At 36.0% G+C, this 11,745-nt stretch overlaps 2 protein-coding genes across 2 annotated transcripts in view; both read right to left on the reverse strand.

Annotated features, from left to right (window-relative positions):
• Positions 1-3,536, reverse strand: part of mRpS6 (mitochondrial ribosomal protein S6) — a 43,482-nt gene extending 39,946 nt beyond the window's left edge. Inside the window, exon 1 of the mRNA XM_067084410.1 lies at positions 3,188-3,536. Coding sequence (XP_066940511.1) covers positions 3,188-3,190 — 3 coding nt within the window. The 5' untranslated portion in view covers positions 3,191-3,536. The remainder of the gene's footprint in view (positions 1-3,187) is intronic.
• Positions 3,537-9,090: 5,554 nt separating this feature from the next.
• The window catches only part of LOC136826880 (glutathione S-transferase theta-1-like), a 12,100-nt gene continuing 9,445 nt past the window's right edge, over positions 9,091-11,745 (reverse strand). Inside the window, exons 3-4 of the mRNA XM_067084412.1 lie at positions 10,249-10,399; positions 9,091-9,461 (exon numbers count right to left, since the gene is read on the reverse strand). Of these exons, the coding sequence (XP_066940513.1) occupies positions 9,162-9,461; positions 10,249-10,399 (451 nt within the window). The 3' untranslated portion in view covers positions 9,091-9,161. The remainder of the gene's footprint in view (positions 9,462-10,248; positions 10,400-11,745) is intronic.

Raw genomic sequence — 11,745 nt, forward strand, 5'->3', positions numbered from 1 at the left:
CTTGAACTTTTATAATGTTACTGGAGTGATGCCCTTAAATTTTACTCACACCTGTTTAACGAACTTAATCTGCTTTCTTTCATGATTGACAAGTTTTATAAGGGATCACTGTTGCCTTTAGAGTAATCAGTCGTTTTGTATGTGTGATGAGGGTTCAGGTGTCTGGCTGTTGTGAGGTAACCATAATTGTCGAATAAATGGTCAAGCACTTAGATATCAGGTTTGATTTGAAGAACAGGCACTGGACACTTGTCACACACACACACACACACACACACACACACACACATATATATATATATACGGGGAATATATATATATATATATATATATATATATATGCATATAGATAGATAGATAGATAGACAGATAAAATTCTCGAAGGAAAGGGAAACATAGGCCTCAGCATTCCAGTGTTTCCCTTTCCTTCATGGATTTTATCTTTATTTATATATTCAGTTATATATATATATATATATATATATATATATATATATATATATATATATATATATATATATACTAAACTAGCGCTAAAACCATTTAGCACACACACACACACACACATATATATATATATATATATATATATATATATATATATATATATATATATATATATATATATATTATATATTGTAATGTGCAAAATTACGATAAATAATTAATTGTCTTTGGAACTGTATACATTTTATTGTTAATGATGCCAGTTCTCACACAAGAAAACACAGGGAATAAGAAACTTTAATTCCTTTGTAATGGAGATAAGGAAGCTGCAGAGAAAATTTAAGCTGGAAATGAAAAGACCCTTTATGTACTACCCAGACTGTCTGAAGAATATAGAGTGAGGAAACAAAGTTAGATTACTCGGAACCGAAAGCATAGCAAAATCTCCAAAGAAAGGTGACCTGACTAAATGTAGTAATTATAAAGGAATTGCACTTGCGACGATTGTGATGGGACTCTTCATTATAATCATCAAACATTTGTTTTAATAATATTGTGTAGTAGTGTATGGAATTTATAGATCCCGTTCTGATGACTTCTGTTGACTACGAAAAGGTATTTGACAGGTCCTGTAGCCTAATGTTATGCAAGGTCCTACGTCACTTTGGTAATCCCATTAAGTGTATAACACTGATTGAAACTTTTCAAGAGCCAAGCAGGTAAAACGTAAAGTTGGTGAAGTTTTGTCTAGTAAATTTTCATTAAGTGGTGGGGTTCTATAGCAGAATGTTATGTCACCTTTGCTGTGTGCACTTCTCATGGATTTGATAATGAAAACGTGACTACAAAGATGGACTAGAGACAAACCCAACAAAAAATAAACGGGAAAGTGAGGTCAGAATGCACAAGGGATGAAATAACATTAGATAGCTAAATTACTGTAGTTAATTCTTGCAAATATTTAGGGACATTATCCAGTACATGGAACCACTCGGATGCAAAGTCAATGAAGGCCACACCGGACGCGGCAAGCGTTGAATAGAGGAACGACTTGGGAGGGAGACAAGCGTCAAAGCGACACATGGCCACACCAGAAACGCCACCCTCCCACACATCACTCTCAGCAGTCGCAGCTGTCCTTCTGTCCAAGCATGCCATTATCGCGTTTGGGTAGGAAATTGCTTTTAATCGAAAACCTAAGTGCTAAAATTGACGATAGACTACACAAAAGAGTGTGGATTCACGATTTTAAGGGAAAGAAGTGAATTTTACAACTTAAATTGCCAGTCTCATTTATACGAAGACAAATTTTATGAATATTTACGTATGACCCAACGATCTTTTGATTCTTTGTTTGCAATACTAGAAGTCAGGCTCACAAAACAAACCAAGAACTATAGGCAACCCATCTCTCCCGAAGAGAGACTAGTAATAACTTTATGGTAAGTGAAAAAGAAATATGGATTTGAAGATTTTATTATTACAAAACTACTGCAAATAAGGTTATTTCCTAAGAGAAAGATACTTAGAAAAATAAAGGAATCTGAATTAAGTGCAAATTATATAAAAGTAAATTAATAATTTGCTGCATTGTGTTGAAATAAAACAATTACCAGTATTTAAAAAAAGTAGCTCGGTGGTAAACCTTACATAAAAGAAAGTAACATAGGCCTACACAAGGAAAAATCATTTTGCGTATTCGTTCATTGTTAACATTAATGAAACAAGTACAAAGTAGCACGAAAACTCCATAAATTGGTGATTCTGTACTGAGAATTTGTATAGATAAAAAGTCTATGGGGGCTGAACAGGGCTTATCTGTGAGTGCAAGATAGTCGGCTCCTGTAAGTTTATGTAGGGATTGGGAGTCGACTGCACGGCGCCGATGGTCACATTTGAGGGCCACTCGTTCTGTTCTACTTCTTCCATTTCTTTTAAGAAAATATTTTGTATTTGTGATCTTATGCGGAGCTTCTTTGTAGGATTTAGTTTCTTCTTGTAAGGTAGCAAACTTTTGAAGAAGAGCAAATCTTCATTAGCAGACTCTTCCTGGTCCTTTCTTAAGAATTCTAACTTCTGTTTCTTTAATTTCGATGAGTAGCTAATTTTTTTCTCGCCACGTAATCTAGATTTTGTCTTCGTCGCTTATTAGACGGCGAAGGTTTTGTTTGCCAACTAGATGTTGACCCGTTGTCAAGGGAAAGAGATGGAGGCGGTGGCCCAGAAGTATGTGACATGAACAACGGAGAAACTCAGGTTTCTCACATGTCGCTGAAGAGATGATACAAAGCGCAGTAGCATGTACAAGACCGAAGGCCGGCTACTAAACAGTGCTTTAAACATCAGGGAAGCCTTTTCGAATTATTTCACTAGAGTTGGAAGAGTTCCATGGCAAAATTACCAGGCAATATAACTACGGCAAATATGACATAAAGTTTATAAAAATTCATTTTTCCTTATACTTTCAGAATTAACTAGTATTTGCATGAAATATATTGTTAAAACATATGAAAGTTTTTCATTTGAAATATCCCTACCTCATCTTTTAGATTTTGTCTGGTTATCTTTCCAGCTTCATGGATGGAAAAAATCCATCCCCTCCCCCTCTGTCTGTGATATATATATATATATATATATATATATATATATATATATATATATATATATATATATATATATATATATATATATATATATATATATATATAATACATGTAAAAAGGCACACACACTAACTTACCATCAGTAAGCAGTCGATTGCTTATATCTTCCCAATGCTTTTTAACACAATGTTATTTTTGTGGAGTGGATCACGGGGATCCCACGAAGCTCTCCTCCGAAACACCTCCCCAATTAATTCTTCTGTCGCCATTATGTCCAATCACGACCGACTGAATACGTGACACTTCGGCAACTGATGGAAAATGGTGTGGTCTTGGGTGAAGACGCCGGGAACCGCCGCGGTATTTTAAAGCATGTTACATCGCTTGGCGGCAACTGCAGAGGGTCGGGTCTTCCCGCTGGCCCGGTGTGCCTATTCACGTATGGTACGTTACATTTCAAATCGCCGCGGGAACCTCTTCCCTATAAACTCCACACTCGCCGCGTCTGGTGTGGCCTTACCGTGAGCACAGATGTGTGCTGTACACACAACCGCGCGGTCTGAGCTTCCCCTTGCAACCGCACGACTTTCGCGCGGTTCGAGATACACTTATTTACCTGTGTCTGTTCATGTAACCTCGCGGATTTGCCTGAGCCACACGCCAAAATGGAGACTAGTCACTTTGACACCGACATTTTCTTTGACGAAACTGAAATACGTCCTGCCATGTGGGACGTGAGATTAGATGATTATAAGGACAAAATAGTAAAGAAAAAGTGTTGGGAGGAACTATTTGAAATTTTCTGCAATTATGAAAAACTTAGAAAAAAAATCGTAGTTATCTACACTTTTTATTGTATTTGTTCGTTTATACTCTTCACATTATATCATTTTATCCTGCAGTTTACGTCATGAATGAATGAAATACATATACTGCAAATATCGTGATCTCTTGCAGAGGTAGCAACATGCTTCTTCCCGGTGCATTTCCTTCAGACAGGTGAGAATATAATGCAAAATGCTACATGCTTGCATTATATTCTCACCAAACAGTATGTTAACATTTATAGGTTTGTGGAATATACACTATTAATACACACACACACATACACACATACATACACACACACACACACACACACACACACACACACACACACACATATATATATATATATATATATATATATATATATATATATATATATAATATAATGTGTGTGTGTGTGTGTGTGTGTGTGTGTGTGTATTTGACTCACATAAGAATCGAACCTAAAGACCTGCGTTCGATCCTAATGTGAGCCAGAAATTTATTGCTGTTCCACACGTGATTGTGTGTTGTCTCTCTCTCTCTCTCTCTCTCTCTCTCTCTCTCTCTCTCTCTCTCTCTCTCTATATATATATATATATATATATATATATATTTACATATACATATATATGTATTTATATATGTATGTATATATACTGTATATATATATATATATATATATATATATATATATATATATATATATATATATATATATATATATATATGTGTGTGTGTATAAAATATTTATATATATACGTATATGCTTGTGTGAATGTATGTATTCATAATTACATATAAATGAATAATACACTCTGCTTTATATTATTTGACGAACTATCATCCTTATTCAGTATACGTAAATTGTCAAATTATTTTATGGTCATTCTGAAATAAATGAAGAATGTGGGCTCACATTCTCTCAGTTTTGGATACAGTCTTTTGAACACATCGTAATCATATTATTTCCTCAACTTCCTGTGAACCGCTCGGGTAACCGCCATAATGTGTATGTTCACCACTTTTTTCATCGGCGCGGTTTCTGCCTCGTGTGAACAGGGCCTTAAGAAGAGCAGTGGGCGTCAGGTAGCAGCATAAAGTGAGAAATTATCCATAAGGGAAGTTACGAAAGTTCCATATGCATATAAGATATTGATGAAAGGGGATGGAGACGCCTTGGACTTGTCCTTCGCATGACCCTAGGCCAGCACTACGTGATAGGATCAGCTAGGCTCTCTCAATAATAATATATATATATATATATATATATATATATATATATATATATATATATATATATATATATATATATATATATATATATATAATGTGTGTGTGTTACTAAGGAAATTTATACACACACACACACACACACACACACACACACACACATATATATATATATATATATATATATATATATATATATATATATATATATATATATATATATATATATTTTAATAGTTTATATATATTTATATATATATATATATATATATATATATATATATATATATGAATTATCCTGTATTTTTATTGCTTTGTCTTATTCCATTTATGTATTTTGTTCATTGTCATTATCATTATCCCAATAACGCCTACCTATGTGCAATTCCGTCATTCGTGTCTTTCCTGTACTTTCACCTCCACAAATTCCAATAAATCTCCAGCCAGATAGTTCTCATTCAGGTAGGCCTAGATCTTCCAATTCTTCTGTGCCCAGAGAGCCTAACTGACCGTTACGTGCTACTGGCCTAGGGGTCATGCGAAGGACAAGTCCAAGCCGTCTCCATCTCCTTTCATCAGTATCTTATTCTGTGCATATGGAACTTTCGTCATTTCCCTTATGAGATAATTTCTCACTTTAAGCTGCTACCTGATCCCCAATACCTAGAGAGAGTTTATTACAGTTTACATTACGGTCTGGAGAATGATATAGAAAAACTTACACAGGAATACACCGAAATACAACGAACATACGAATAGAGGACAAAAAACGAAAATCTACCGTTTAATAAAACGAAAGATACTTTCTACGCGGTGTTGTAAAATATAGAAATAGTTTTATAAATGACTATACTTAGCTGTCTTGCATGGTTTTATTTATTCTTTTTTTTTTGGCGGGGAGGGGTGTTGGTTGTGGGACCGAGTTTATTTTCAATATATGTTCTGTTGTTGTTTGTCCACTGAAACATAGTTAATGTATATAACAAGACAGTTCGTGGAATTTCCTAAATCACCAGAAACCTTATTCGTTTCAGAATTCTTGTTTGTTAATTTTTGGTACTTCTTCAGTTGTGATTTCCTATAGAAGCTGTTACAGATGTGATGAAAGCATTTATTTTTTGTTCATGTCTTTATGCTGTATTTTATATGGCCAACCTCTTTTATGTCTTCCTCATACTTTATGTCAATCCATCAATACTTATTTTTGGACAATTCATTGGCTATTATTTTTCCTGTTTTATACCTCACACTCATGTCCATCTTTAGATTTATTTAATAACAGCATTTGATTAATTTTTGCTAAATTAGTACCGTTATATCTTTCATGATCTAAATCTTCCTTTCATCCGTGAAATTTTGTTAAAGATCTTCGTCCTAGGAGCTCTCAGTTTTGTTAACATGATTAATTCTATAGACTAGAAACCAAGAGGTCAAATGCAGCACCACACACACACACACACACACACACACACACAGAGAGAGAGAGAGAGAGAGAGAGAGAGAGAGAGAGAGAGAGATCTAGACCGTTTTCATGGTAATAATTCACGAGATTCCATAAATTTCTTATGATAATTTTTTGCCTAACATAGACAAACTCAAGAGACAGAAGAATGGTTTTAATCACCGAAGCTCAGCGTTCTAGAAAAAATTCATTTTTTTTATTTTTCTTTACCGGCGGCCGGTATGTAGACTCCTGGGTTTGTGACCCCGGTAATTTCACTCCCGGTATTTTGACTCCAGGTAAACTGAAATCCGGTTTCGTTAACACCCGGTAATTTGACACCCAAAATAAACAAAGCTATTAAGGAAGGATACTTTTTGAAATAGCTTAAGGCAATTATCTGATTTAGGAAATGGAAATGACATATTTTGTTTCGTAAGTTGAAGGCTTAGTTTACATCTCTTTTTTTTTTCAAGTATATAAGTAACATTTAGCAGTTGCATCAGAACTCTTGGCGGTATGAAGACATTTTTTTATAACCATGTCTCGTACCATTGAGAGCACTCGTGGAAGAAAGAAACTCGCTGATGACTTAAACTACATTTACGAAAGGCAGAAAACAAACGGTGGTAGATCGAAAATTTGTTGGAAGTGTGAAGTGGAGAGTGGCAAAACATGCCTGTTAATGTATGTAGGCGTGCTTTGCAACTCTGCACTTCACACTTCTAATAAATTTTGACCATTCAGCGTTTGTTTTCTGCCTTTCGTAGATGTAATCTAAGTCATCAACGAGTTTCTCTCCTCCACTGGTGCTCTGAATGGTACGCGACATGGCTATAAAAAAATGTCTTTATACCGCCAGGAGATCGGATGCAACTGCTAAATGTTACTTATATACTTGAATATAAAAAAAAAAATATGTAAACTAAGCCTTCAACTTATAAAGAAATCAAATTATGTCATTTCCATTTCCTAAATAAGATAATTACCTTAAGCTATTTCAAAAAAGTATCCTTCCTAAATAGGCTAATTGTTTATTTTGGGTGTCAAATTACCGGGTGTTAACGAAACCGGATTTCAGTTTACCTGGAGTCAAAATACGGGAGTGAAATTACCGGGGATCAAGGTTCTAGAATCATGTTTAGCCATATGGGCTCATTGGTCACTCAGAGAGCAGGCAACTTTGTAAAGTATCATGTCTAACAAAATAAGCTGGACCAGTTTTGTCTTCATGAACCTTGTACCTCTCTTTACGGGACATCATGAACGTTTGATGAAGAATACCCAGAAAATAATTATAAGCTCAAATTTCCGTTAGAGTTACAAGGTGCCAGAATGGTTGGTTACCACTCAGAATTGACTCCACTTGCAAGACAAACAAATTTTTAAAAATAATAATTTTCTGCAAATAACTGTGAGGTATCTTTTTTTTAAGTATCCGAAGGTCAAAACACAGAAGCGGCACTGCTAACTTCATCGAGGTTCTTGGAGAGGGGTTCTGTTTTTTTTTTTTTATGAGAACTGCCTTTTTCGTGGTGGAATTCGGTTTCTTACACTAAAGTGAGATTTGTGGTTTGAAACAGTAACATACGATGTGGTTGTTTCGAATGCTAACGTGAGTGTGTATTTGTATGTTGTGAATGTATGTATGTATGTAGTTTTATATCAACAGAATTGCACAGATGCTACTTTATTCATTCATCGGATTCAGAAGGCACATCATTCCCATTACCTTCCAACTTCAAAATAATGTGAGATGTAGGATGCTCTCTTTGAGGCTACATATGATTTTCATATGGTAGTTCTTCAAGATGCGTGCAGAAGTGTAGCGCCCATACCTACGGAAACTTCATTACCACTTTTCCCTGCGTCATAGATGAATGAAAAATCATCTGTCTCATTACCAGACATGCTCTCACTTGCACCCTTGACTAGTTTTATTTTTAATTTTTTTTAAGATATTACCTTGATCATTGCTCTAAATGGCTACTTATATATGCGCAATCATTTCTCCCAGTCAACAGGCATGTGGCCAGGACTCCACCTCATAAATAAGGTGGGTATTATGAACTTATTCCCTTCGGTACATCATTCTTTCCACTTCTTTTGTGATTGCTTTGTTAAAACAGATCTCATGAAACATTAGAAAAAGTGCAATGAAATCTCTTCGTGTTTTCTTCCTACTTCATGTTTATGAAGTACCATAGACTTGGACTGTTAGATGCTATTATAGATTTCTATTGCATTCTCATCTGAATTCTCAATTACCCATAGATTTAGTCATTATAATAATTAGAAGTTCTATCAGGTCACCTCGGCGTGTATAGTTCTCGTCTTGAAATTTCTGATAGCTTTTCATTAATTTGTCGGTTAAATTCCTTAAATATCTACGAAATTTCTCAAGTTGTCCCTGAATTTACTACTGATTACTGATATCTGCAACATTGCTTGTAACTGGTGTATTGGTTAATTTTATTGGGGTATTTTAAGCCTTCAGCAACTGTTGTTTCTGGTTTGTTCCTAAGATTAATAGATTTCCATTGCAGGGTCATTGAGTACTTTGGTATCTGTAGTTTCTTTTATTATCCCAAGATTTCATAAAAGCTGATCAATCTTAGCCTTCAAGTGTTTCACTGTTTCATAGTATCATGCAGGACCTTATGCACCTCTTGGTAGTGAGGCCCAAGAGCAGTTTCGACCCTTTTCAGGTAGTCCCTGATTGGCTGTGACAGATCATAACCTCCGGCTAAAGGTTGCTCGAATTCACAGGCAGCAGCAAGGTCAGCAATGGTCATGTGGTCGCCGACAATGAAAGGCTTCGAGGCGAGGAAGTAGTCTACAAAGTGCTTTTCTACTTGGCCCAGTGCCTCTTTGTGCTGATTCACCAACGGCTCGTCCACTGGCTTCTTGGTTATGACTGGTGCTAACATCTGTAATTAAAAAAAAATTAGGTGAAACAAAATCCCCAAAAACTCAAAACTTGATGTTATCTATATATAAAAATGGATGTATGTGTATGTGTGTGCATGTGTGTGTGCCAGCATAACTCTGAAACCCATTGAGCAATTTCAACCAAACTTAGTATACATATGACTCACTATCTACAAATCCCCAGTTGGGGGTAAGACATCCCCAAAGGGCACCAAAGGGGATTCGGGTGGGAAAGGCTTCCTTGAAACGGGGCTGGTTCTGCCCGTAGACTTATTAACTAAATAAACTTTACGAGTTTATCATACCTAATTTCGGTATTCATATGACTTACTATCTGGAAAAGAATACTGTGGGGGTAAGACATCAGTGGCACCAAAGGGGGTGGGGTTGGGAAGGGGGTGACATAGAGAAAGTGAGAGGGAGGGGAAGTGAGGCAGAGAGTAGAGGGGGTGTTAGGGAGAAGAAAGAAAAAGAGAGCGAGAGGGGAGAGTGAGAGAGTGAGAGGAAGTGAGAGAGAGAGAGAGAGTGGGAGGGAAAGGAAGTGAGAGAGAGAGAGAGAGTTTATTGGTTGTCATTCAGAGTTATCCCAGGCAGCGCCAGGTTGGTCAGCTAGTAGGTTATATTTTCCATTCATTCTGTTTTCGAATCTGGAATTCTGTTTAGAAATAATTTACTACAAAGAACTCTACTGGTTTCTTTTATGTGGGACTTATCTTTATCCACCAAAAGGAGAATAAAAAAAATCCTAGTTATACCACTAATGAAAACCTGAACAGATGGACTGACCTTGTTGTAGAAGTATCCTACGCCATGGTTTCTGGTGTTAGTGTGCTGCCAATCCAAGTATTCGTCAACTTTGACCCGGATATCCAAATCCTTCGGGTACCATTGACCTGACTTGTCATATTTACTGGCAATGTAACGAAGAGCTGCACAGCTAGAAAACAAAATGAAATGAAGTGTGGATGGAATTTTCAGTGTCAAATTAAATTTATTTGGCTTTTAATAAGTTTCGACTGATTTACATGTCTGTCGTAAAGTTTACGAGCTCGACGTGCAAAAATGACATGCAGCTGAATGCATCAAGAACCCTCAAAGTCCTTCCGTAGAGGTCATTTATATACCTTGCACTGTTATCTTATTTTATTTTATGATATGGTTCCATATCCACTGTATGAATTTACAGCACAATTTTAAGTGTGGTGAAATGAGAAAATGTGATTTTTTAGATTGATCAATTTATTATGAAAGTACATTAAAATCTCCCGAAACGTTGGTTTTAAAAAGGTGACATTAAACATTTTAAAAAAATTACTGAATTAAAAATTTGAGAACTGCTGAGGGAAAGTCCTAAAAACAGAAATTTGATTGCACAGATGGTTGCTCTAGCTACAAATGACAAAGAGGATTTGTTTTCGAATAATTATGACATGAGTGGCAGAGAATCAATAAGGTTCTGAAGAGAAAAATTCCGGAGGGTGAAACTTTGGCAGCAGTGATGAATTTAAGATAAAATCATATTGCAGACGAAATACCCATCGAGTGTTAATTCTACGATATAGAAGGTGTTAAAGAAGAGTTCAATAGCATTATTAACAAACCAATCGAGCTTTCTGTCCGGTGGTAGCCTCACCACCGCCCGTAAAACTCTTAGCCGCGACCCATGAAACTCAGCCACGGTCCGGTGGTGGCCTATGTTGTTGGTACCTATAGCGCTGCCAGAAGTACAATTATGGCTAACTTTAACAGTAAATAAAATAAAAACTACTGAGGCTAGAGGGCTGCAATTTGATGTGTTTGATGATTGGAGGGTGGATGATCAACATAATTTGCAGCCCTCTAGCCTCAGTACTTTTTAAGATTTCAGGGCGGATAGAAAAAGCGTGGACAGAAAAAGTGCGGACAGAATGAAGTGTGGACGGACAGACAAAGCCGGCGCAACAGTTTTCTTTTACAGAAAACTAAAAATGAACTTGAACAGGCGCCCAAAACTAAATCACGGGTTACCATGATTAAATACTCTTTGTTCGCAAATAAGATGAAACAAATACCAGTTAAGGAATTTCTTTGCGTTAACATAAAATTACTGATAAGGCCTTTCGTAACGCAGTTAGGAATACTTTGTCGAAATCATTTCAACAGAAAGCTTCTGTCCTAAAGCAGAAGTCATATTAATATCTAGCAAATGAGAAATCGTTCGTCTGTGTGACTTTCTCTTGACTGAAATAAAGCTTTCCATCGAATGGACATTGTTTTCCTTCCAAGGATAATGAATGACTTCTG

Source organism: Macrobrachium rosenbergii, chromosome 41 (genome assembly GCF_040412425.1).
Source record: "Macrobrachium rosenbergii isolate ZJJX-2024 chromosome 41, ASM4041242v1, whole genome shotgun sequence".
NCBI lineage: Eukaryota > Metazoa > Arthropoda > Malacostraca > Decapoda > Palaemonidae > Macrobrachium > Macrobrachium rosenbergii.